The sequence below is a fragment of the Dryobates pubescens genome, chromosome Z (genome assembly GCF_014839835.1).
Source record: "Dryobates pubescens isolate bDryPub1 chromosome Z, bDryPub1.pri, whole genome shotgun sequence".
Lineage (NCBI taxonomy): Eukaryota > Metazoa > Chordata > Aves > Piciformes > Picidae > Dryobates > Dryobates pubescens.
In genome coordinates, this window is record NC_071657.1 from 121,252,978 (window position 1) to 121,279,757 (window position 26,780).

The 26,780-nt window shown below is 37.7% G+C and overlaps 1 protein-coding gene across 1 annotated transcript in view; it reads left to right on the forward strand.

The window, feature by feature from the left end:
* Positions 1-26,780, forward strand: part of CTTNBP2 (cortactin binding protein 2) — an 86,633-nt gene that overhangs the window by 28,632 nt on the left and 31,221 nt on the right. The window contains exons 3-7 of the mRNA XM_054178984.1: positions 1,426-1,650; positions 9,586-11,248; positions 18,042-18,245; positions 23,537-23,636; positions 26,392-26,542. Of these exons, the coding sequence (XP_054034959.1) occupies positions 1,426-1,650; positions 9,586-11,248; positions 18,042-18,245; positions 23,537-23,636; positions 26,392-26,542 (2,343 nt within the window). The remainder of the gene's footprint in view (positions 1-1,425; positions 1,651-9,585; positions 11,249-18,041; positions 18,246-23,536; positions 23,637-26,391; positions 26,543-26,780) is intronic.

The window sequence follows — 26,780 nt, forward strand, 5'->3', positions numbered from 1 at the left end:
ATACCTCTAAATACTTTCAGTCTAAGACCTTCCATTAGAAAGCTAGTCACTGTGCGAATGGGTATGTACAGAAGAACAGAGCTGACAGTTTACAAGTTCCTATAGCACCTCTCCCAGTGCAGCAGTCCTGATTACCTCCTACAGTAGCTGCATATTCTGTGGTTTTGAACTTTGTATGTGAGACACTGATAATGCTCTTTTAGCACAGCCACCATATTGTACAGACAATTTTAATGGGCTCATTGCCTATATGATATTGGACTGTACATTCTCTAAACAATGAGTGTTGTAAAAACCAGATATCTATTACTCATAGCTCTCAGGGCTGAAAGATGATCTAAGAGATAAAATCTTCTGATTCTAGTATTTCTGTTTCTCTCATCTGATACACTTCAGTGAAGTGCAGAAGGGCAGAAATAGTACTGAGATGCTGAAGGGATTGTGAGAAAACCCAAGCCTAGCTTGTCTTTCTGTCATTTTGCCACCTAAGTTTTAGTGAACTAGTCATTGTTTCCCTTCTACCAAGCTTTTGCTTTATTGTTTTAGTATTTTCATTGGAAATTTACTATTTTTAAAGATTTTACTCTGATACAATAATAGAATAGAATAGAATTAACCAGGTTGGAAGAGACCTTTGAGATCATCGGATCCAACCTATCACCCAACACCATCTAATCAACTAAACCATGGCACCAAGCGCCCCATCAAGTCTCCTCCTAAACACCTCCAGTGATGGTGACTCCACCACCTCCCTGGGCAGCCCATTCCAATGGCCAATCACTCTTTCTGTGAAGAACTTCTTCCTAACATCCAGCCTAAACCTCCCCTGGGGCAGCTGTGTCCTCCAAAGAAACAAAAATGTGTCAAGCAAACTACCTCTGTCCTTCACTATTTAATATTTTGTGTTATGACAATGAAGTGTTGTACTGCAGTTTGGAAAACTCTTTTCAAATAATGGCATGGAGAAACATGTCATCTCCCTGCTTGTCTCCTATTACTTACAAAAATCTCTATATATGTAAACATACCGTCAAACTATGTTTCCATATCTGGTAGTTAGCATCATGGTAGTACTCTGAAATAGGGAACTTCTTTTTGGAATATTTTTCTTCCCTTTTCTTTTTGTGTATCAGCCACTTTACAAGGTGTTATTTTTTTTTGATACTTCTGAAACTGCACCACATTGGTATTTCTGTACTGAATTGAGAGGGGGAAGGGGTACTTTTATGTGGTGAATTGTATTGACTGTAATAAAATCTCTGAGCAACATCCGTACTTTGTGTAGGAATTGTAAAAAAAATACCTGAAGAAAGTATTTTTACAGCCTAATACAACATTTTCCTGTGGTGTAGGATTCTTCTGTGTGGATATACTCCAAAGACTGCATTTAGGTTTATTTCTTTATCTGTTTGGTTTCTTTATTAGGCCCGGCGCAAAGAAGTTTTTATCCAGGAACGATACGGAAGATTTAATCTGAGTGACCCATTTCTGGCTCTTCAGAGAGACTTTGAGGCAGGTGCCGGTGATAAGGAAAAGAAGCCAATATGCATGAACCCTCTGTCCATTTTAGAAGCTGTTATGGCTCACTGCAGGAAAATGCAAGAAAGAATGGCAGCTCAGTTGGCTGCTGCTGAAAACAGACAAAAGAAGGTATCCTGCTACCAAACTTTTTTCCTTTTCCATCTGCTGATTTGTTCTTTCATACCACTTTTTAAAATGTGCATCTTTGTCTGACTTGGTTATCGTTAAGTATGTTAAAATGTTATCACTTAATAGTCCTATATGCTGGGGTGCTAATTTTCTGGTGATATTTTATGTGCATTTTATCTCATTGATTCTGTGAATTTAGCTCTACTTCTGGAATAAATAAAATATAACTGGTACAAGTCAATGCTGTATATAAGTGGATAGCTCAGGTGAGCTGAGAAAGCAAATCACAATACATTTTTAAATCAACACCATTGAAACCTAGAGCAGCTACTGTTACCTCTGTTTTAACCTAAATACCATAAACTAAAGAATTTATTTGCAGTTTATATTGGGTGTTTCTGTTTCATAAATCGCTGAAAATAAACTGTAGCTTTAAAAAATACTTTCTGCATATTTAGAACATTTGGTGTAAAAAGAAAATTATTCTGGAACAAGTATGCTGCAAAAAAACTCTTATAGAAGATAAACCAAAGTTGTGGACATATTTCACTAATAGCCATACATTCCTGAGTCATAGCTACATATGAATATGCTGTATGGGGATGGGGTTTCTGAGAGGAAAGAGGGGAACAGTAATAGAACTGACTAATTGTGGTGGTTTGAGCCTTAACTGGGACTTAAGAGCTCAGATGGGGACAAGGCTGAGAATCCCTCCCCAGCTCCCTCCTCCTCTTTCTCAATAGAGAGGAAAAAGAAAGGGAAGGAGCAAATCCACCAAGAAATAGTTTGGAGTTGGCTTGGAAGTAGAGAAGTAAAGAATTTTCTTTAAACAACATATGTAACAATAGCAGGTAGGGTTCACAAGGGTAAGGAGCAAGGATGGATGGGAGAAAAAAAAGAAAAGAATACAAAACCAGTCTCTTTGAAGAGGTGTGGAGGTAGCAGGGAGAAGGCCTGACCATGTGGCAGAGAAGCAGGGAGCCATCAGCAGTTCTTGTCCAATCAAAGGCAGGGGCCAAGAGACCTAATGGCTGCAGTATCCTCTTTCTTATAGCCTTGCTGGGCAGGGAGCGGGAGTGGAACAGACTAATTTAGTTTCCTAGGGGGAAAACCCCCTGCAGGGAGGGCAATACTCTCACAAGCCCTCCTCCCCCCCTCTGCTTTCAGGATGGGCATTAACCCATCAGACTAATACAGACCAGTTATTTTTTAATTAGAAAATAAATGCTAACTAGGTATTAAATTATCTTCACTGTGTATAAGATGGTTAGCATGTCTTCAGCAGCTGTGAAACAGCTCTTTGGTGACAGTTTTATGTTGATTTAAAAGAAAAAAACCACCCAGACAATGCTAAGACAATTAAAGTAAAATTGATTTTGGTACTAATTGCTTTTGGGGAAATAATAACGTCCACAAGAGTACTGGAAAGTATGATGCAAATGCATGCTCAAATTAAAGCAGCAAACCTTTTCTTATTAGCTTAGCTGTGTTATTTAGTTTACTTCAAGCATCCCTACCTACTGTGTTAAGACTTCAGAAAAACAGCACATATGAAAAATGAATAATACTAGAGTCTAGGTACGAGGTATAAATGTTAAAACAGTGTAGTGGCCTATGTAGTGAACTGTTACATGTACTCACCTAGTACTTCTTTTTGAGAGCTCTGAAATGCTGAATTTCATATGCTCTGTAAGTAAGTTGGTATTTTAGGGAAGGGATTGTCTCAGCATACAAAAATATGCTTATTATGGTGAAGAATGATATGGGGAGAGACCCTGAAACATTTGCATGGAAAATTTGATTAGTTTCTTGTTTCAGGGCATGACCATAAGTCTCTCCTAAACTCTTCATCTAGCTCTGATTTTTAGTATATGGGCAGATACATGCATGTTAGTTGGACCAGTGAACCAGTTAGTGTCCAAGGGAAACCAAAAACAGAAAGTAAGGGGAAGAGGGGTGTGTTCAGGGAGGATGCTGTTCCCTGAAGGGGAAATGCAGCTTTGAGAGTATGTCTCAAAGTCAGGGTATTGATACGTAAATTCAGTTTTTTGTTTACACACACCACCACCCCAAGTTCATTACTGAAGTCTGTAAGTCTGCATGTACAGGAAAGGATGCTCTTGTCTTGAAAGACCTGGAGCACATGACCTATGAGGAGTGTCTGGGAACCTGGGGTTGTTCAGCCTAGAGAAGAGAAGCCTGATGGGAGACTCATCACTCTACAACTACCTGAAGGGAGGTTGGAGCGAGGAGGGGGCAGCCTTTTCTCCTTGATGACAAGCAACAGGACTACAGGAAATGGTTTCAAGCTGTGCCATGGGACATTTAGGCTGGATGTTAGGAAATACTTTTTCACTGAAAGGGTTATCAAACATTGGAATGGTGTGTCCTGGGCAGGGGTGGAGTCACCATCCCTGGGGGTGCTCAAGCAGTATGTGGACCTGGCACACAAGGACATGTTTTAGTGTTGACTATTCAGTACTGGATCAAAGGTTGGACTGGATGGTCTTCGAGGTCTCTTCCAACCAAGTACATTCTGTGATTCTTAATTTATTTTCCAGTCTGAGTCTTGCCTTGAGTAGTACTTAAACCTCTCTAGTACACTCAATTCTGAGGTCTCTAACTTTCAAGCTAAACTTTAAAGCACTACACTTGGAAAAGATGTGTTGCTTTGAATGCTCGTCATTATGATTCTACCAAGTTTTACTCCTTGTAACAAACAGGAAATTTAAATATCACAGGAATGAAAACAAACTGCATGATGTTGAGCATTGGTGACCCAAAATAGGAGAGAAAAAATAAAAGTTAAGCCTAAGCAAACATGACCTAAATACAGAGCTGGCTGCACCTCCTCCCTCCAAGAGCGGATCCTCCCTCTCTAAATGTGTGATGCCTCTATCTTCATGTTTGTTATTGCCTCACTGTCTCACTCTTAATGAAATCTGTGTACAGCTGTGTTTATTTTCTCTGGATATTACTGGACTTTAAACAGGCTTAGACTTCATTCTTATTCCTGGGGATTTATAATCTGAATATAGTGACCTTAAAAGTGTTGTGGTTTAACCTCAGCTGGCAACTAAGCACCACCCAGGTCATTTCCCTTCAGTGGGACCAGGGAGAGAATCAGAAGGGTAAAAGTGGTAAAACTCATTAGTTGAGATAAAGACATTTTAATAGGTAAAGCAAAAGCTGTGCTCAAGCAAAGCAAAATAAGGAATTAATTCACCACTTCACATCAGCAGTTCAGTGATCTCCAAGAAAACAGGGCTCTATTACATGTAACAGTTACTTGGGAAGCAAACACCATCACACCAAACATCCCACCCTTTCTTTCTCTTGCCCCAGCTTTATATGCTGAACATGACATCATATGGTATAGAACATGTCTTTGGTCACTTGGGGTCAGCTGTGCCATCTGTGTCCCATTCCAGCTTCTTGTGCACCTCCAACCTACTCCCTGGTGGGATGATGAGAAGCAGAAAATACCTTGATACTGTGTAAGCACTGCTCAGCGGTAATGAAAACATCTCTGTGTTGTCAGCACTGCTTTCAGTACAAATGTGAAACAGAGCTCTGTACCAGCTACTATGAAGAAAATTGACTCTATCCCAGCCAAAACCAGCTTGACTATTCTTTGAATTAAATTTTTATTCGATTGTAAAAAGCAAGTTATAACAACCTGCCAAAACAGAGAAAAATGAGATGGGCACAAATGACTGTCTGTCGTAGGCTTACCACATAGCAAATACCTAATCCTCAGATGTCATCTGGTTTGTGTTAAGTCTCCATCCTCCATCCTCTACCATTTCTTTGAACGCTTTTCTTGGAGCTGCTATGAAAATGAATTTTGAGTTTTCTTGAGAACTCAAAAGCAGATAATCAAAATTACAGTTCTTGATTTGTCAGTTGTTTGTACAGATACATTGGTACTGGGGTACATGCTCATAGAAAGATGTGTTGGTTGAAGGAGGCCTATTGATGTGATTGAGTTTAACCTTGTTCTTAAAGCTGATTATCAGCAGCAGTACATCTGGTCATCTGTGAATTTGTCAAGCTCAGTCCTGAAAACCCTGAGGAATGGCAATACTGCATTCTTTCTGCACTGCTACCCTTGTGAAAATCTTGTGTTCAAGATTGAGCCTTTTAAAGGACAACTTTTCATGTTAGCGTTGTGTTATGAGACCCCCACCTGCCACTACCAAGAAGAATTTGACTCTGTCAGATCATCCTGCAGTATTTTTTTGTTTGCCTTTTCCTTTTTTCTCACTAGACTAAGCAAGCCAAGCTCCTTTGACCTTTTCTTACACAGCATGCACTCTGTCTCTCGCCTTTGGGGGACTTTTGCTGCTTACTTCTTTCTGGGATGCTATAAATTTCTCAGTATCTTTTTTTACCATTTTTCAAATCCTCTTGGACACATTTCCAGATGTTTGCATTACTCATATGGTTTAGTATATGCATGTGGTAAACTTTGCAAAAATCATGTTATAGTTAGTTCATAAACTCATAAATAATTACAGTTAGGTCCATATCTGTCATCTAAAGGAAAAAAATGCAGTCTTTAAGGGTTTTCCAATTCAAGATATTGTAGCCAAAACAAGCGTGGGGGAAGAGATAGAGGTAAAAGATAGGGTAAAATGAGAAACCAATGCTGCTCTTGTCAATTTGAAATCAAATAAGGGGCTTTATGTATTAGAGATTGATTCTGTATTTATGTGCAATGTTTGGCAAGCTGATTAGATCTCAAAATATATTAAAATCTGCTTGCAGTTATTTGGAAGTAACGTAGTTTCACAACAGTTAATTTATAGAACCAATCCCTCATCTGAAAGCAAAATGCAGCAATAATAAAACACAGATCATCTTGATAACATTTTCACTATAATCTTGTTGCATTTCTAGACTTTAAAAATTTATTTCTCACAATTTTTGTATCTGTTTTAAGCAAAAAGAAGCTGTTCAATGCGTAACTGCTGCTGTTGGGTACTTCACTTGATTTGAAGTGCTCGTAAAGCATCCAAATGCTATTGGATGCTTTGAAGAAATAATGAAATCACAGAATCACAGAATCACCAAGGTTGGAAGAGACCTCAAAGATCATCAAGTCCAACCTGTCACCACAGACCCCATGACTAAACCATGGCACCAAGTGCCACATCCAATCCTCTCTTGAACACCTCCAGGGACAGTGACTCTACCACCTCCCTGGGCAGCCCATTCCAATGGCGAACAACTCTCTCAGTGAAGAACTTTCTCCTCACCTCGAGCCTGAACTTCCCCTGTCGCAGTTTGAGACTTAAGTGCTTGAGAAAAAATAATCATTTTTCTGCATGTGAGGAACTGTGAATGGGGCCATTCCTAAATGCAGTATCATCATCATAGCTTGTTAAATGGTATGATTTCAGGAGGGAAATACCCTATTGCTATAATAAATACCATATTGATACTGCCGTATGCTTTTTACCCCTCTTATAGAAAATGTAAGACAAATTTACAGTGAGGTAGCATGATCAGAAATGCTGGGAAACTGAGACACATTCATCTATAAGTATGAATTCATGAAGGATTTAGTGTTTGCTCTCTCTGCCATTTCACTTCCCTTCTTTTTCAAGTGTTCTGTTGTGCTTTAATTCTGCTTTCCACTTGGAAAGAAATTATCCTGGACACAAGTGCAAACTTGCTCTCTCTTGTGCTCATCTCTTGATGGCATGAGTTTCAACTCCACTGTATAGTATAAGTCGAGAGTAATAAAACTCTTATCTAAAAATTGTAATAGCTTTTGTATAAATGCATTTTAATTAAAGATTAATTATAGACACAGCATGTGGAGAAAGCTTCCAGAGTTAAGAAATGTCTTCTTTTGTTGGAGACCACAGGAAACTGTATAGCTTCTATAAAGCTCTTGTATTGTAATGCCTGGTTTGTTGGAGTTTAGTGTTTGTTTTTTTTCATTGTTTTCTTGGTTGGGGTTTTTTGTGTCTGGTTTTTTGATGTTGTTGGGGTGGGTTTGTCTGTGGGTTTTTGTTTGTTTCTTTCTTTTTTGTTAGTTGGTTGGTTTTTTCCTTGCCTGGCTTTCTGTTTGTTTTCATCTAGCAGCCACAACAATATTTTAAGCATTGACTGAGAGAAGATATTTCATAGCTGTTACCAATCCCCAAGGCCATATTTTTTCCCACATTGCAATTTATAGTAAATATATTCATGACACTATATTGTCTTAAACTCTGTAATTAATATCATTTTACCATGATACTACAATTTGAATCTACAACACATAATTCTTCTTTCATCTATTGAAGCAAAATTTTTATTCATTGTAAGATTTTAAACTACTATTTGAGACAGCTCCTCTTAGTTATTTTTCTTTAGTACTGTAAAATGTTCTTGTATTGTAGAAGCTTGAAACAGTTTCCTGCTGCAGTAGAAATCAATCATTCATGCCTGTGAGCCCTTTATATTTTATTGTAAACTTTTTTATAGATACCTGAAAGGATTTTCCCAGAAAAAGTTCCCACATAGAAAATGTGCTTTAGTGGTACAGTTTTGAATTCTTAGTTCTGTATCAATATGTGTGTAAACTCACAAGGCTAAACCTTTAAAAAAAAAAAAAAAGTTAAAAAAAGGGGGGGGTACAGTAGAGGGAATTGTCAGCAGAGGGAATTCTCAGCACTTTCTTAGTGTTTTCTTCGTTTGCCTTTGTTAACAGTCACTCAGATAAGCCATATAGGGAGCGACCGCATCAGTATGTGAAGGAAGGAGCAGGAAGAAAGAAATCTTTTTTTATTTTATTGTTGTTTGACTTGTTTAAAAGTTTACTTGTGAAAATGCAAAACAATTTGAGTTGCATTATTACTAGTAGGTATTTTTATAAAATAGTGCATTAACAAGTGTTTCCCTTGCCTTTCTAGAACAGGGTCATTGAATAAAAGCAGAATCAGCGAGCAAGGTGAATTAGAGGTGATGGCTATATGAGTGAGGGCAAAAATTACTCTTATCCACTACCTGTGTGTAGCAGGTGGGTTTTTGATTCTAGCTTATAACATAGTTTATACATCACTGATGTCAGTGAGAGCCCACCTGCTCACTCTGCTCAGTAAGTGCAGGAAAATATTTTTGCCTGCATCAAAATGTTGATCCCCCAAATTATTGTATTTTTAATAAATATTGAAATAAGATATAAGGTGCTTATTATGGGCACAATGGACTGTGTAGAATGGAATAGAATAGAATAGAATAGAATAGAATAGGAATAGAATAGAATAGGAATAGAATAGAATAAAGCAGTTTGGAAGAGACCTTCAAGATCATCGCGTCCAACGCATCACCCAACACCATCTAATCAACTAAACCATGGCACAAAGCACTCCATCAAGTCTCCTCCTAAACACCTCCAGTGATGGTGACTCCACCACCTCCCCAGACAATCACTCTCTCTCTGAAAAATTTTTTCCTAACATCCAGTCTAAACCTTCCCTTGAGACCATGTCCTCTAATCTCCTTCAGTCTGAGGAAGACCTGAACCCTAAACATTTCATTTCTGGGCCCAAAGATTTTTTGCAAAGCTCATCTCTTGCTTTTGTCTGGTTCCATTACTGAGAAGAGAACTTTCTGTGTTGTCCTGAGCTTAATTTCTGGAGAACAGGTAGTTCCTCACTCAGGAATCGCAAGCATTTAATCATTTTAGGGAGTCCCTGTTTTGTCACCAGAGGAAAGTTGGTGGGCTTACTTAGTTTCTGAACTGCTCTTCAGGGATGCCTATCTCTTTGTTTGTGTAAGATTATAGGCACTTGTATAGATATCACAAATCACTTTCCTGGGGTCACATTCATTTAAGGCATACTTTCAAAGGTTACAATATCTGCGTCAGGTTAATACTAGTTAATGTTGAAAGTTTCCTTCTTGTTAATAAGAATTTTTCTCTGTGCTTTCTTACAGTTGGAAATGGAAAAATCTCAGTTACAGAGTCTTGAACTGGAGCACAAAAAGTTATCTGCTCGTCTTGAGGAGGAACGTGGAAAGAATAAGCATGTAGTATTGATGTTAGTGAAAGAGTGTAAGCAGTTGTCTGGCCGAATTGTAGAGGAAGCTCAGAAACTGGAAGAAGTGATGTCAAAATTTGAAGAGGAAAAGAAAAAGGCTACTGAGCTCGAGGAGTCTCTTGCAGCTGAGAAACAAAGGAGTACACAAATGGAAGCCCAAATGGAAAAGCAGCTGTCCGAGTTTGACACAGAGAGAGAGCAGTTGCGTGCCAAACTGCATAGAGAGGAAGCACACACCAGTGACCTCAGAGAAGAGAGAGATAAAATGATCAAAATGATTGAGCAATTAAAAAAGGAGAATGAAAGTAAAGCTAATTTCTCTCTAAAAAACAAAGATAAAAATAGAGATAGGAGTCTTGTTTCTGTTTCTGTTGAAACAGAAGAACCAAGTTCAAGAACTGTTGCCTGCCAAACAGATACTGTAGTGCTGGACAGTAGCACAGAAAGTGTTAAGAAGTTGCCTTTGACTGTATCTGTAAAGCCTTCTACAGTGAACACAACAATATCTGGCAATACAAAAATGAATGTGTGCACCAATGCAGCATTTGTGAAGCCTGTCATTGACAGGCAAACTTCATCTAGTGAACTTGTCCCTCCCACAACTCCTGTTCTTACACAGAATCAAAACAGAATTGAGGAAAATGGACCAAGTACAGACTCATCACCTGATTTACCAAGTAGCACTTCCCCTCTTCCAAATAGTACTTCCCTTTGCGCTCCTGCAGCACCCACTGTTGCAGCTCAGAATTCCTCACTTGCTTCATCTATGCAAAGTTTGCATTCACCATCTGCCAACACTGCTGGGCATCCAGGCCTAAATCCACGAGTCCAAGCAGCTAGATTTAGATTTCAAGCAAATGCTAATGATCAAGACCAAAATGGCAACACAACCCAAAGCCCTCCCTCTAGGGACGTATCCCCCACTAGTCGTGACAACCTAGTTGCCAAGCAGGTAGCTCGGAATACCGTTACCCAAGTCCTTTCAAGATTTACCAGCCCTCAGAGCAGCGCTCCGTCACGGCTGGGGACATCACATTCGATGGAAGTTGGCACTTACCCCCCAGTTGGTAGAATGAATTTAAAGACTCCCAGTGTATCAAGAATTGACAGAGGAAATCCTCCACCTATTCCTCCTAAAAAACCAGGGCTTTCGCAAACTCCTTCTCCACCACACCCACAGTTTAAGGTTTTAATGGATAGTAGTCGATCCCCAAACACAAGTGCAAAAACTGACAGCAAAACTATGACCTCACCTCTTTCAAGTTCACCACAAGGAATCAGGGTAATAAATGAGGAAATTATTTCTAAGTCCTCACCTCAGCTGCCACCAAAACCTGCTATAGATTTATCTGTGGCACCTGCAGGCTGTGCCATACCAGCCATAGCCTCATCTCAGGTGGGTGCCTGGCCTTCACACTTCCCTGGACTGAATCAACCTGCATGTTCAGAAAATTCCTTTGTCATTCCCACCACCATTGCTTGTAGCTCCTCCATAAACCCTGTTAGTGCTTCATCCTGTAGACCATGTGATTCAGACAGCCTCCTGGTAACAGCATCAGGTAAAGGGATTGATATGCTACAAACTGTCTCCCTCTAGCATAATATTTTGATTCTTCTATAAATCTATTGATTTATTAATCTTTTTATACCTTTCTCCTTTTTAATTTCTAAAAGGTGACATTTTCCTTTATATTTTTCCACGTTCCAGGGGTATGGAAATTCTTTTGCTGATTTAGTAATGTTATAAATTAGTTTGCTTCCTCAAGGAGATATCCAAATTGAAGGGTTTTTTATTTTTAGAGGTAAAGAGGACTAATGTTTAAAGTAAATAGTCTGCATGTGATGGCATCTTAAAGGAACTCCTCTTTGTTGTTTTTTTCCTTAGGGTTTTTCTGGGGTGTTTTAGTTTAGTTTGGGTTTGGGTTTTTCTTATGTGAATGCTGTTATTTTGGACTTCAAAATATCTTCTCAGTCTGAAATAGTGTTTTGAAAACTACTTCTGCTGGTGGTCTTCTATGGAAAATTTAGTGCTTTGTGAACCTTTCAGAAAATAGGGCATAGCTGGCACAGCTACTAGTCTCCTATGGCATGAGATGGTTGAACGTTAAGGTATAGAATCGCCCGGATAACAATGTAGCTTCAAATATGACACTTCATGCGTATAGAATGTGTTTCATTTTTATTTCTGTTGTTCTGTAGTTCTTTTGGTTTTAGTTATAGGCTTTGTTGTAGCCTTTGTGCAGCATCTCACAGGCTTGCTTCAGGTATTAGCAATAGTTTGCTGTTGGAGGATTAAAATCGAAATGTTAATAGACTGGATTAGGAATGTGTATCTGCTGTTCATTTTGCATTGTGATGGGCACTTTTTTGTGTGCCTAATGTGCTGCCAGCTTCAGGGTGTCTTCTTGGTGGCAGTCACATGAGCAAAGGTGGCCCTGATAAACCTTTCAGTTAATTGTAGAGCTCTTAAATCTTTGTCAGCATATTTCTCTGCTGGAATCAATATCAGTAGAACATTAAGTAGAAGCCCCTCTTCAGCTCCTCAGTTTAGGAATGATGTTGACTTGCTGGAGCGTGTCCAGAGAAGGGCAACAAAGTTGGTGAGGGGCTTGGAACACAAGCCCTATGAGGAGAGACTGAGGGAGCTGGGGTTGCTTAGCCTGGAGAAGAGGAGACTCAGGCGTGACCTTATTGCTGTCTACAACTACCTGAAGGAGGGTTGTAGTCAGGCAGAGGTTGGTCTCTTCTCCCAGGCAACCAGTACAACCAGTACCAGAACAAGAGGACACAGTCTCAAGCTGCACCAGGGGAGGTTTAGGCTGGAGGTTAGGAGGAAGTTTTACACAGAAAGAGTGATTGCCCATTGGAATGGGCTGCCCAAGGAGGTGGTGGGGTTGCTGTTGCTAGGGGTGTTCAGGGCGAGGCTTGACAGGATGCTTGGTTGCATGGTTTAGTTGATTAGGTGGTGTTGGATGATGGGTTGGACACGATGATCTTGACGGTCTCATCCAACCTGGTTTATTCTATTCTATTCTATTCTATTCTATTCTATTCTATTCTATTCTATTCTATTCTATTCTATTCTATTCTATTCTATTCACACTGCAGTGAGGAAGATGGACACACCCTTATGGAACACTTTAGACCTTTATCATCATCATCTCAGACTTTTAATAGTTACTGTCAGTTCAGTTACAGTACTTCAGACCCTCATATCTTTAGTCCCTGTATCATCATGTATGGAGTATAAAACCCCTACACAGCTGGTGTGTTTCCATCGCACAACCAACCACTTTCTGTTCGTAGCTGCACTACTGTCTGATACGACAGTTGAACACACTCATCAGTCTTGTGAAAACTATTCCAAAAGCAGAGTGTGGCAACAGTATCTGTTTGTACAGGAGAGATGTCAGAGTTAACATTATTGAGGAATTTTTATTCTGATTCCACCTCGCTGAAGATTTTCTGTGATTCTGGAGTCATGGTTTTAATATTTGGCTGTGGCACCATACTCTCAGAACCCTTCCTCATTTCTGAACTGTGCTGTAAAAATATTAGCTCAGAAACCTCATCTTCCTCTTGTCTACTACTAATCACAGTTAACAAATGTTGGATTTGATGGTATCCTTGTAGCTTGCTGGTTTTCATATGGATGTCCTAAATTTTCATCTTAAATTCTTATTCCTAGTTAGTCTCTCTCGTGTCAGAGCCCAGTGTTCCACACATTCTCCAAACTGTATTTGCCTTCAGGTTCTTTTGGGCTGAATAATGGAATTAAAATTTCATTTAAAATGAAAATAATGACTTCTATTAACATACAACAAATTATTGGCAAGATCAGCTTCAAAGTGAATAGTTTTTGTAGGCAAGAGGCCGTGTTCCACAAATCCTATTAGCATTAATTAGGCAGTATATTACAGTTAGTTTTAGCTTGAAAATTCTACTTGACTTTGTAACTCCATGTATTGTTCCTGCTTTAGTTTGTGCTTCTAAGTATAAGCTTTTTTATTATGACAATAAGCAGCCTTTCAAATAGGATTCCTCCACCAAACAGTCAATGTATGTTTCTTATGAAATTTGTCACATTCCTCATATTCAGTTCTCAGAGATAGGAGTTTTGTCTCAAAAGTGTTAGGATTTTTTTTTATTTGTGCTGTTTTTTTAGAGAGGTTAATTCACTATCCCTTTGTGCCTGACTACAAAGAGGATCAAGGAACTTTAAGAACTTCATTTGCAATATTCAAATATTCAGGAGCTCCTTCGTCTTTTATCCACACTAATGCTTATATTTCATTGCATTTATCCTCCAACCCCATTCTATTTATTTATCTGTTTTGGCCTAGCGTTCTGCCAAACTGCAGAACTAAATAAACTTTGAGTTGCAGATGTGATGCAATTTTGGAAAGACATTTCCTTCAAAATGTTATGCTGAGAAAAGCAAACAAAAAACCCCAACCCCCCAAGATTTTATAAATATATATAGAAATAGACCTTGTCGTTGAAAAGATAACCCAAGTTTGATAGCACTGTTGTGGCCAGTAATGCCTGAATTCATATTCACTTTCTTTTTTATTGTTTTCTTTAAGTGTGACTGGTTTCGAGGTGAACAACATCTAACACACCATAAATACCTCTGAAGCCTACTTTTCTATATCTGTATTTTCGTGCCTCTAGGCAGAGATTCAGTTAGTTTTGTTAATGTTCTGGTCAATTTTAATACATATACATATAATCTGGTTTATTTACTTCTTCCCACCCCCAAATGTTTGGAATTTCAGTTTTAGTTACAGCAGAGTATGGTGAAGTCTTACAAGTGTTTTATTGTGTAGTGAGTAGTGAGCTTCAGTCAGAATTGTTAGTATTTTTAAACAACAGTGCAAATCAAATCTAGCATATTAAAAGGGTATTGAAAGGATCTTCAATTTCTATTATTCGTTTTTATGTCAATAAATCCATGTTTCTTTCTTCTCACTGTGGAGTCAGAAGAATTAATAATAGCCTAATCACTGAAGTATTCTATTTATTAATTTCAAAACAGTTTCCAAGTTAGCTCAGCTTGCTTTCCGAACACAGCAGCGGTCTGATTTCACTAAGGAGTGTCTTGGTTCTGGGAAGAGCAACTACTAAGAGCAAACCTAAAATCCAAGCACTGATTTTTGTTTAGTTGTGTTCTACAAAAATAATGTGATGCTACCTTCTCTTAGAGAAAGGGCCTTGTACTGCATGTTGCTCTTTTCATCTCTTGTGGAAAGAGACACCGGCTTTTGTCATTAATGTTGAACAGACTGCACATAGAGAAATTACAATGAACATTTATGGTCTGATCCAAAATCTGTGACAGTGTTTTCATTAACTTCAGCAGCCTTTGAACTGGTGCCAGAATGCTTCTGCTCTGTTTGGATTTCTACATTTCAATGGCTGTTAAGACTTCAAAATGGAAATGAATGTAGGCAGTTGGATTTTCATACCCCTGGGATTTCTGCTTTTACTTTCTTCTTGGTTTTGCGCTATGTCATTCTTCAGTGAAGTATGGTTTTTATTTTGCTTGTTTCTATAATGATTGATTGATTATTATTTTTCTCTATATATACAATTGGCTTCAAAGATAAAAGGGGTTGGGGGAAGGGACTGATCTGGGCTCTGAAATTAACCATCTCACATTCTGAAGCTGATGCCAGAAGCTGTTTTTGTCTGTCCCTCTGCCCTTCATCACTGCATGTCCTACAAGCTTTCACAGATGCTTCACATTTCCTAACTTTTTGCATCTCTTAATGATGTACCTTATTTATTGCTATTTTCTAATGTTGCTGTAGTTTGTTGGATGAATTCAGCTTTATTATATTGCTTTACATTGATGCTAAAGTTATGCTATTGGTTTTTTGTATCTTTTTCAGTAAGACAATCTGTTGCTAACCTAGTATAATGAATTGCAACATGCTTTTAATTTCAAGGATTTGAAATGAAAGTTAAGGTACCACATATGTCACCAAAAAATTTATTGTATTTTGATATTTCTGTTAATGATGCTTTAAAAAAAAAAAGGGGGGAAACAAAACCAAAATAAAACACACACAAAAAATTTTCCCCTTGGACAATTTTCAAATAGGAAGGGAACCCAGAAATACTATTCATGTTGGAAAACTGCTTGGTAAAGTGAACTTCATTCTTACAGCTTAGTTTCAAGCTCCTCAAATTCCCCCACGTAATTACAATATATAACTTGGACAAAATATTAGCATCTGGAGTGCCACCCAAGCAATATCTGGTTAGTTATATGGTTATATGGTTATATGGTTAACTACCATGGCAAGTCAGTGAAAACGACAAGCACTGTGTTAAACCATATATATATATATATATATTTGTGTATGTATCTCTCTGTCTCTCTCTGCAGCACAGCTAGTTTCAAAGAGCAACAAAAAGTTGGAAACATAAAGTTACTTTTTGTTGTAGTGCGACGGTTTAGCCCACCGACACCAACAAAAAGCTCAGCCTAAACTGTCACACTTTTATATTGGAAAGGAAGAGCAAGAGTTATTCTTCAGACAGTTGGGGATTTTGTAAGAGTTACGTGTTCTCAAATCGTGAAAGTGGAAATAAATAAATAAATAAATAATTTACCCTATATATATTTTTTTTTTCCACTTAATGGATGAAGTTGACTTTTGTATATTGCTTATTTTTTTACAAACTTCAAAATCATCCAATTAAAAACATTGGAGAAACAAATTCTAGTAATTGTATTAATAGCCAGAAAGTAGATTCAGAATTGAAGTTATATGAAGGTAGAGTTAACATTGTAGTTTATTAGTGGTTCACAGTTGGATTTACCAGGTAACTTCTTAGCTGTGGTGGTGACATGTCAAGTCAAAATTAGGTCAATAAGTTGAATAATAAGCTAACATTGTGAAAATACTACAAATGTGTTTCTTTCACATGCTAATCTAGTAAACTTAATCTGAAATGACAAATCTTGCTTTAGAAACAAATGTAAAAATTCCTCCAAGCTTTTAATTGTTTTGTGTTTTGAACTGGGATCAAACTATGGCTTCTTCATTGGACCTACTCAGGTGATGGATTTTTGTGTAAGCCTGGACTTTAATTAAAATTTGTCCAAATCCTGCAAGCTTCCCAAATCTATTGCTTCTATAGAATTCTGATGGGAAATTCCATATTAATTTTTCCCCCCTTTTCCAAAATGTGGAGGAGATCATCCCAGCGTGGTTCAGCTGCAGCCACATGCTTTTTCTAGTTCCAGGTGTTGGAGGTTGTATGGCACTTGACCAGCTTGATGGAGCTGGAGGCAATGCCCTGTCATCTCCTCTTTAGTCTTGAATGTTGAAGAATCGCAGCAAAAGCTGGCTGAACTTCCTTTGTGTTCAGCCTCACATAATTTGTGGCCACAGAATATAAAATTATTTATTAAAGAGGGAAATGTAATGTGGATTTTCCAAAGTTAAGAGTAAAAATAAGAAAAAAAAAATCTGCTTTCTCTTTCAGTCTTTGATCAAGGAAGAATGCATAAAATTTTCTATGCTTTATGCAGCAAACTTCATTTTATTAACAAACTACCTACTAAAGCTGATAAATAATGAATAGAACATTTAATGAAGATAACTCCTAAGCTTTCAAAGTTTTGGAATGAGTATTTTTTTCTTATCAGGGTGAAACATTTCACTTGTAAATATTCTGTCATTCATACTGGAGCATTTTGTAACATATTGTACAATAAAATATTGCTGAGCAAAAGGAACATTACCTTAAGGTACAGCTTAGTAATAATTTGTTTCTATATTATTTGTCTAAATTATTCCTACTTTTCCCCTCCCCAATCTTACTGAAAATTGCTTAAAATTAGGGTTCTCTGCACAGTTTTTCTGTGTATATGCAGATGAGATATAAAGACTGAAGTTTGCACCAAGACTGTAAAGGCAAATGAAATTTCATATGAGAAGAAGTATTTTGTTTCGGAAACCTTTCTCGAAATATTTAGAAAAAAACCTTTCCCAGCATATCAGCAATTAGATTAAAACTTGAATAAACTTTCAGTAGTTTCTGAATTTTGATGATGTAATTTTTTTTCTGAGATAACCAGCTGCTACTTCAGTTCATAACTAGTTTCACGGTAACCTTTCGTAATGAAATCCTGTTCACTTGCATTAACAGCTGTCACCTCTGTACGCAGTTTTTGTTCTTCAGCATACTTTCTGATGTATACAGAAAGCATCATCACAAGACTTGTGCTAGACTAACAAATGCTGTCATCTTGACCTATTTTAAGTTTTAAAAGACAGATAAAGCAGGGCTTTATTTATGTGCTTTCTGTCTAACTCCTGTTGCTTTAACTCACAGGCTGGTCTTCCTCCCTAACCCCTTTGTTAGCAAGTGGTGGTCCTGTCCCCCTGGGTGGCAGGCCCACCCTTCTTCACCAAGCTGCTGCCCAGGGAAATGTCACTTTATTATCAATGCTGCTTAATGAAGAAGGACTGGACATTAATTACTCTTGTGAAGATGGCTATTCTGCCTTGTATTCTGCTGCTACAAACGGACATACAGGTAAGCGATACTAAGCTCTCTTATGGCATTTATGTGACAGTCAAAGCTTATGTCATGAGATTTTTAGGTCAAATGAATTTATTGTATTTTTTTAAATGATAAATTGAAACTGAGAGACAAAAATTTTATGACAAAAATCACAGTCTAGTGTATGTATAAGCAGTGGTTCATGAGGCAGAACTTGGGTCACAAAAACCATTCTTGCTTGTGGTAATTCTGCAGGAACATCCATTCTAATTGTCCTCTCCATTCCTATAAAAAGCCACTGGATTTCATCACTCCAGGTTCTGTGACAAACAAAAGATCCTTTGTAGAAAAGGCAGAAAAGAACAAACTTTGCAGGGAATAAGCAGAAAAGAATAGGTCATCACCAGTGTATTGACCTTCTGCTGTAGTGGCAAAAGTGATGGAAGATGGTATCAGGGTAGTGTGTTACTTGTGAAATAAAATGAACTGTCTTATTTTTGAATTAGATGAAATAGCCTTCTCTAGCCTCTGCTGAAATATTTAACGTTTTTCTTTCTATTTTCCTCACTACTCCAAGCCTCAGTCTCAAGGAGGTAACATTTCTGAACCTTTCAACAGTCAGTATTAATATTTTATGAATGTATTTATGAAATTAGGCAAATACATTAGCAGCAGATACGGATTTCATGGATACAAACTCCAAACGATAATTATCAGACTGTTAACAAAAGGCTCTCAAACAGCAGCTGTCTTTCCAGTACATGTTAATGTGGCTTTTTCTACTCACATAAAAATCTCCTAGATTCTTATATTGCAAATAATATCATTATACTGGTTTGGACACTAAAGATGAAATCCACCCAAACCAATGACAAAAATTGGATCAATTTTTAGTGAAGTCAAGACTTTATTTCCCTGTAGAAGATGGAACATAGTGCCACAGTGTCTTGAAAGACACTTCTGTCTTTCAAGAGTACTTTGTGGTTTAACAGTGTATTTATTAGTAACACAATTGGAAAGTCCTGTTCCAGTGTTCAAAATAACGCTTGGAGAGACTGCTCTCATTTTTCTAAACTGTTTTAAAAATCAAAGTAAATTCCACATCTAGGCTGATAGTGTACATTGCTCATCTTGTATTGCTTTGAAGCCCTGATTTTTAGTTACAATTACTTACTGACAGCAGAGGCAATTTAGTTTCTTGGTTTATTGTCAAAATTTCAAATGAGAGAGGCACTTGACATAAGAATGAGAACACAATAATAAAAACAAACACATGCCTATGCATTCTGAAGTTGTTCAGTGTATTTTAGTTTTAAAGATAAAAAATCTGTTACAAGGGTTTTAGTGTTGCTCTTCTATTTATGCTTGACAGGATGTGAAAAACATTTTGTTGTACAAATTGTCACATTTTAACAACTAAATGGATTGTGTTAATTGAGAATGAGAGAATCACACAGCAGCAGTATTTGTATCTCCTTAATACAGTACATGAACACTGAGATTAGATTAACTACATTTTTGGTGAAAGGTTTTTGTGTTTGAAATATAATCCTTTCTTTGTTACTTGCAGTTTGTCTCCAAGTGCATGGATAGATGAAGCTCTTCAAAGTGGAGGCTTTTGCAAACAGTCATGTAAAAATATAAATACTTAAGAAAAGAAGTAGAGGAATAAATCCCTTAAAGAATCCTTTTTAATAGTTATTTTTAACCATGTAGAAAGAATAGATACTGAAGTAATTTCAAGAAAGAAAAAAATCAATTATTGTACGTTTCTTTTTCATTGCATTGAGTGGGATTTGGTCCAGTTGATTAGTTAGGGTTAGGTCATCAGTTGGACTTGATGACCTTGAAGGTCTCTTCCAACCTAATTGATTCCATGATCGTCAGTGGTAAAATAGTGTAGTTTGGATGCCTTTTTCTCCTTAGAATCATAGAATCACTTAGCTTGGAAAAGAACTTTAAGGTCTTAAGTTTACCTGGGTGGGTAATCACACTGTGATCTTTATTGAGAATACTTTCAACCTTGGAGACAGTGATTAAAGAGATTCAAGGATTTCCAGGGCCCCTTGTTTCTTCTGAGTCAACTAACCAGATTTTCTCATTTCTCATGGGAAATACCTGTCCAGAAGAAAAGAATAGCTCTAGATTTGTTGAGGGCCAGCATAATGTATATATCCCTTCTGAAGCAAACATGATGTTGCAGAGCCTGGGCGCAGTAGAAAGTGAATGATCTCCACACATTTTCAGTTTAGATATACAGTATTTGAGAAGTACAGATAGCTAGAGAATAGTAAATTGTAACCAGTGTGGTGGCAGCAGCTGGTATGTGCTCTCAGCCCAGTCTGTAGAGAAAACTGAATTACAGAAGAAAAGAGAGCACTCAAATGTTCTTTCCTGATCTGTCCTATTTGCAAAATGTCCTGTTCATAAACAGTTGCCTTTTGAGAGCTGCAGCTGAGGGGTTTTCAGCGCATGAAGCAGCTGCTTTGTTTCCTGCACACACTGTCCCCAGTTCTGTTAATCTGAGAGAGTGAATCTCATTCTACAAATACACACTAAATACTTTCTTTGTGTATGAATGGACACAAGGAAACTTCAATTTTGTGATTTCACCACTAGGCTGGGTTAACTGAACAGATTGTTTTGTCAGCCCGTCTTGGTTTGATCCAATAACAAAGCAGTAGGCACTTCACTTGACATGTGCATTAGTTCATAATAACAAAGCAGTAGGCACTTTACTTGACATTTGCATTAGTTCATTTAGCTAATACATCTGCATTGTGTTGCCACACAAGAGGCAGTTGAGAAAGAGAATTAAATAATAAGAGTTCTTGAACCTGAGACATGTAAAGAGATTAATAGTATCCTTTGGACTCAGCTATATGCTAATCTTATGCATTTGTGCTATAATTGATTCTCTTCTATCCTGAGTATTTGGAGGCTGTGGCACCCTGATTGATAGGAAAAACTGGAATGATGTGGGAACTAGAAAGGAGTGAGGTGCAAAGACATACAGCTACATGGATTCAGCTCTGCCGAGCCACAGGATGTATCTGCATGGTGTTTGCCATCACTCTCGAAGAACTAAGTACCCAGCTGTGGTGGAGAGCAGTAAAGTCTCCAGGTGTTTGTGCTAATATGCTTTCATGTTTTGCTTTTGTTTTGACCAAAACCTTTAACAACATGAATGTGTGTCTCGTGCCTGCCCTTTTGCCCAGTTTCTCCACTGCTGACTACTTCTGTGGCAGACAGCAGTGAACTCGAGTTAATGAGCCTGGGTTGACTCAGTTTGCCCTTCTCCAAATCCCAATCAAAAGCCCATCCAGAGGACCCAGGCTTCCTGGAGATGCTGCTCTTTTATTCAATATGCCACCAGAAACAGCTCATGTAGAGCTTACTAGCTCACATGGTATGCCTTAAGAAAGTAGCTGTATTTCCTCGTGCTTGCACCTATCCCTGAGAATAAAAAGCTCTTTACATTGATCTTCATCAGAATCAGTATTTTCACATAGACAGGCAACCACCCAAATGATCTGCCTATCCATAATTCTGAGTTAACTGTATCTTTCTAGAGAGGTGGTCTTGTTCTGTGTGTTCTTCATGGCTTTTGCATGGCTAATGTATGCTTTATGAAGAAACCAAGAAGTATTCTAAGCAAATACCTGAAACGGCTAGAAAAAATGTTTTCAGTATCCTTCATAAACTATAGAAGTGTTTTAGGATGTCAGGCAGGAATATGTATTTTTTAATTAATTTTTACTACAAGACTGGGATTGACAATAGAGAAGAAAAATGTCATTATTAGCAGAGTACTTTTTGTGATTGAAAGTACAGTTTGATTTTATGTGATATTATCTGACAAATATAAATATTAGATAAGCTACTTAACTGAAAGCTTCTTTATGACTTAAAGAAATATGTCCATGTGAAGTCATAGAATCATAGAAGCAGTCAGGGTTGGAAGGGACCACAAGGATCATCTAGTTCCAACCCCCCTGCCATGGGCAGGGACACCTCACACTAGATCAGGCTGGCCAGAGCCTCATTCAGCCTGGTCTTAAACACCTCCAGGGACAGGGCTTCAACCACCTCCCTGGACAACCCATTCCAGGGCTTCACCACTCTCACGGTGAAGAACTTCCTCCTCACATCCAGTCTGAATCTCCCCACCTCCAGCTTCATTCTGTTCCCCCTAGCCCTATCACTACCTGGTAGCTTGTCTTGGCAACCAATTAAAATATATTTAAAAAGTCATTTCACATCAGATTCCTTATTTAAAAATTTAAGAATTGTAGTTTACAATATAATAATTTACAGTGTTTTGAAGTCTTAATTATTAATGTTAATTTATTTATTCAATCAAATCCACAACATCTGTGGTAATATTTAAAAGAATTGTGCCAGGATTAAGTATGTTCAGGAATGGTTTAGATTAGTTAGGCTTCTGAGTAATTCTCAATGCATGTTTCTGGTATCTAGAGATAACCCTCACTAGCAAAGCTTGGCTTCAGGATCTTACCCACTGCAATAAGCTTGCTCAGAAATCAGGTCAGGAGTTTATAATTGGTGTTCTAGCTGAGCATATTTTCAAAGTAGTAGTTTTAGCTACAAAAGATTTGTTTTATTTTGGTCTAGAACCAATTTTGAGACTATAGAGCAGATTAAGTGTTTTCTTCAAACTTAATTGCATCAAATGATATTCCATTTTGTGGATGAAAAGCAGTCTAATTGCTATGTCATTAATTATCTTAATTTAGCTGTAGGATGGTAGAATCAGGCTGGAACTATTTTTAGAATGTCATTTTGGAAATACATGAATTTGGAGTGGTTTGAGGAGGTTTGAGTTTGTCAGTTTTTCTGATTTGTCATTGCAATCCCAAGTCAAAGTATCTTAGGAAAAGATTGGCCAGTGCCAGCGTGTTGCTCGAGTTAGGTCTAGTTTGTGAGCATCCCGGCCATGGCTGTCATATTTGGGATGTGACAGTAGTGGGTCGCTGCTGAATTTAGGGGCTGATGGGTAATTCATATTCCTCACTTAGTAGGTAAATTAGCTAACACTGCTGGAGTTGCCAGTGAGGGGCAGGTATTTGAATCCCAGTAGAACCCAACCGAAGTTGTTTTTACAAATGAGCGATGGTGCCCCCCAGGGAGTCAATTCTCACCTCTCTTCTGCAAACTACTTCCTGAGCTTTTACTTCCATTCACTAAGTTGTGTGATACAGAAGTAAACAGACCAGTTGCTGTTGCCTCTTGAGCAGGTTTTAATGTACATTGGCTTTAATCATTTGGTTTTTTGCATCAGTTTGTTTTTGCTCAATTTATAGAATGTGTGAGATTGCTGCTGACTGCAGAAGCACAAGTTGATGCTGCTGATAAAAATGGCTTTACACCCTTGTGTTCAGCAGTTGCTCAGGGACATGTCAAGTAAGTGAAGTGTCAAGCTTTTGCCTGTTGGTTACTACTCAATGTTATATTCTCTTTATATTTCATTATATTATATGCTTCTTCATTGCATTACTGTTACACTCTTAGTTATGAATGCATTGAACTATAATCTGTTGAAAGCATCTGCAGAAACTCGTGTTCATATGGCATTATGGTTTTCCTGTTTTTCCATTTGTTTGTCTCCAATTGCAGCTCATAAGATTGCTGAACATGTATTCTGAATAACCACGTTATGAAACTGGTCTGCAGAGGTGTCATATCTTTTAATTTTGCACAGATTTTTTGAAACACTGATAACTGTGAATATATTCAGAGACAAAAGAACATTCATCTGAGTATTATCTGGAGCAATATAGAATCAAATGATCTAAAAAACAAAACAGGTTGAAGGGGGTTTTTTTTATATGACTAACTTTGAAAGTAGAAAATGATGTATGAGTCAAAAACTATTTCTAACAGCATTCTTCAAAATACACTTACCATAATTTCCTTTTATTTTTTGAAACTCTTGATTTTATGAAGAATGGTATTTTATGACAGCATGATTGGAAAATTCTGTCTTCTTTTTACACCAAGAACCAGTACACAGCAACTCATCCATATGATTGGATATTTCCTCCCTTTTCTTCCCATCACCAGAGGTGCTGAGGGCTGATTTTGTTTCCACTCTTCAGCTTTATTGTGTATCATAAAAACATAACAAGTGGAACTGAAAGTTGGAAGCAGCCCTTAGATAACCTCTTCCAGAGCATCGTTATCCAGACAAAACTATTTTATGAATGCAAAAAGTCTTGAATAGCATGACTAGGAATCTGTGTTACAGATTTTACCTTTGGTTTGTGTCTTTGGTTTTACTTACTTTTCAGGTTTTGGTTCTTCTGATGTTGCTATTTACTATTTTTAAAGATTTTACTCTGATACAATAATAGAATAGAATAGAATTAACCAGGTTGGAAGAGACCTTTGAGATCATCGCATCCAACCTATCACCCAACACCATCTAATCAACTAAACCATGGCACAAAGCACTCCATCAAATCTCCTCCTAAACACCTCCAGTGATGGTGACTCCACCACCTCCCTGGGCAACCCATTCCAATGGGCAATCACTCTCTCTATGAAGAACTTTTTCCTAACATCCAGTCTAAACCTCCCCTGGTGCAGCTTGAGGCTGTGTCCTCTTGTTCTGGTGCTGGTTGCCTGGGAGAAGCGACCATAACATATAGGAAGCAGAGTCTTTCAGTGTTACTATATTGGGATAGGCCCAGATCTAACAATAAGAGTGGAATCTCTGTCCTTATCATCTGCCATGAGTATATAAGGATCTTGCCACTTCTTGGATAACTCCAACCTTATCAACTAATGGGTATCTTCTGCTGGAAGTCTTAATCCAAAAGCAGCAGATTCCCACTAGGTGTTTTGAGCATAGAAATGCATATCTTGTTAAATGTTTCAGTGTTTTGCATAAAATATTTTTTAAAATGTGATTTGATACACTCTTCATATTCTCTCACTAAAATAAATACCTCAGACTGTTTACATAGGAAGCTATTTGTTTCTCTGGCTTGCCCTCACAGCACTTTGCTATATATCATCGGCTGTGTTAAGATATTGCAGACCTGATATTCTTTCCTCTTTCAATGGCCTCCCTATACCTGCTGGCCATGCTTTGCTCTGCCACGGCACTTTGCTGGCTCCTGTCAAGCACTTCATCCACCAGTAACCCCAGGTCCTTCCCTGCAGGGCTGCTCTCAGTCCACTATCACCCAGCCTGTACTTGTGCTTGGGATTGCACTGACCCAGGTGCAGGAAGTGCAGCTAAGTAATTCATATTAATATCTGGTTTACTCTAGTCTGAAACAACATTTTGTCTTGAATTTGATTGATTTTCAGATGAAATAACTTACTAAAAAGATGTCTGTTTTTTTTAATCTGCAATTTCTTACATGCTTATATTCTTAGCTATACCTTACTTTGTTTTAATTATTTTATCTCGTTTGTTATAGCGTGGTCTCCTAAGCCATCGTTATTTGGCCAGCATTGCATTAATTGTTTTGTGGTTTTGTTATTTATATACTGCTGTTTTTATTAATTGAGAAATATTGGGCCCGAGACATGGGGAATTAGACTTGTTTACAGCTCTTGTTTGAACTGCAGAGGAAATAGACTGGCATTAAGATTTTTTTGAAAGTCTTGAGAGTGGTTGAAAACACAGCTTTGGGAAGGGAAAGAGAGACAACCGTGGCATGTGAACTGGGAAGAAAGCTGGACCTTGTGCTGCAGGGTTGTGAGGAAGTATGCTGCCCTAAGCAAATGTCCCTTTTGCTGGTATCTAAAGATAGACCCAGTCCTACTTTTTTTTTTTTTCCTTTTAAAAAATATTTGAAGTATTAGTACTCAGAAAATAAATGTCACTATTTTTTCTCAGCTGAAGTTTTGTATTAAACAACTATCATCAAGTGTTCATTCGCCTTCTGAGATCAAATGGTTTACATTCACATTTTTAAATGCAGCTAAAGTACTTCAAGGTTTACAGGTTTAAAGTAACCTGATTTTCTGTCTTCATAACTATGCATAAAATTATACCTTGTACTTGTGTATCTGTGATGGCTAAAACCCACAGGTAGATCTCTATGTTAAAAATCAGTGCTTTATAAAAAATAATTTTAAAAAACCCCATTATATTTAAGATGTCAAATGTAAGATAATTTTACTACCTCATTGTTTGCTGTAGGTGTGCAGAATTATTAATTATGTATCAGGCTGATGTTAACCATGCTGCTGAAAGAGGACAGACACCTTTGTACCTGGCCTGTAAAAATGGAAATAATGATTGTATTAAGCTACTGTTGGAAGCTGGAGCAGATCGAACCGTTAAAACCAGCGTAAGTTACAATAGTTTATAAACTTAGAGTATCTTGTGTAGTACTGAATAACTGCAAACAGCTAAGAAAGATTTGCATTGAAATATTTATTTATAGTTTTCTTTAAAGCTGCAATAAACTGTGTAATTTGAAATTAGTATATTGTTCTTTTCATCATACTTTCTGTGGGGTTTTTTTCTGAGGTGTGTACTGTCCAAAATCTGCCAGATTATGTGACTTTCATATTATTTGAAGTATT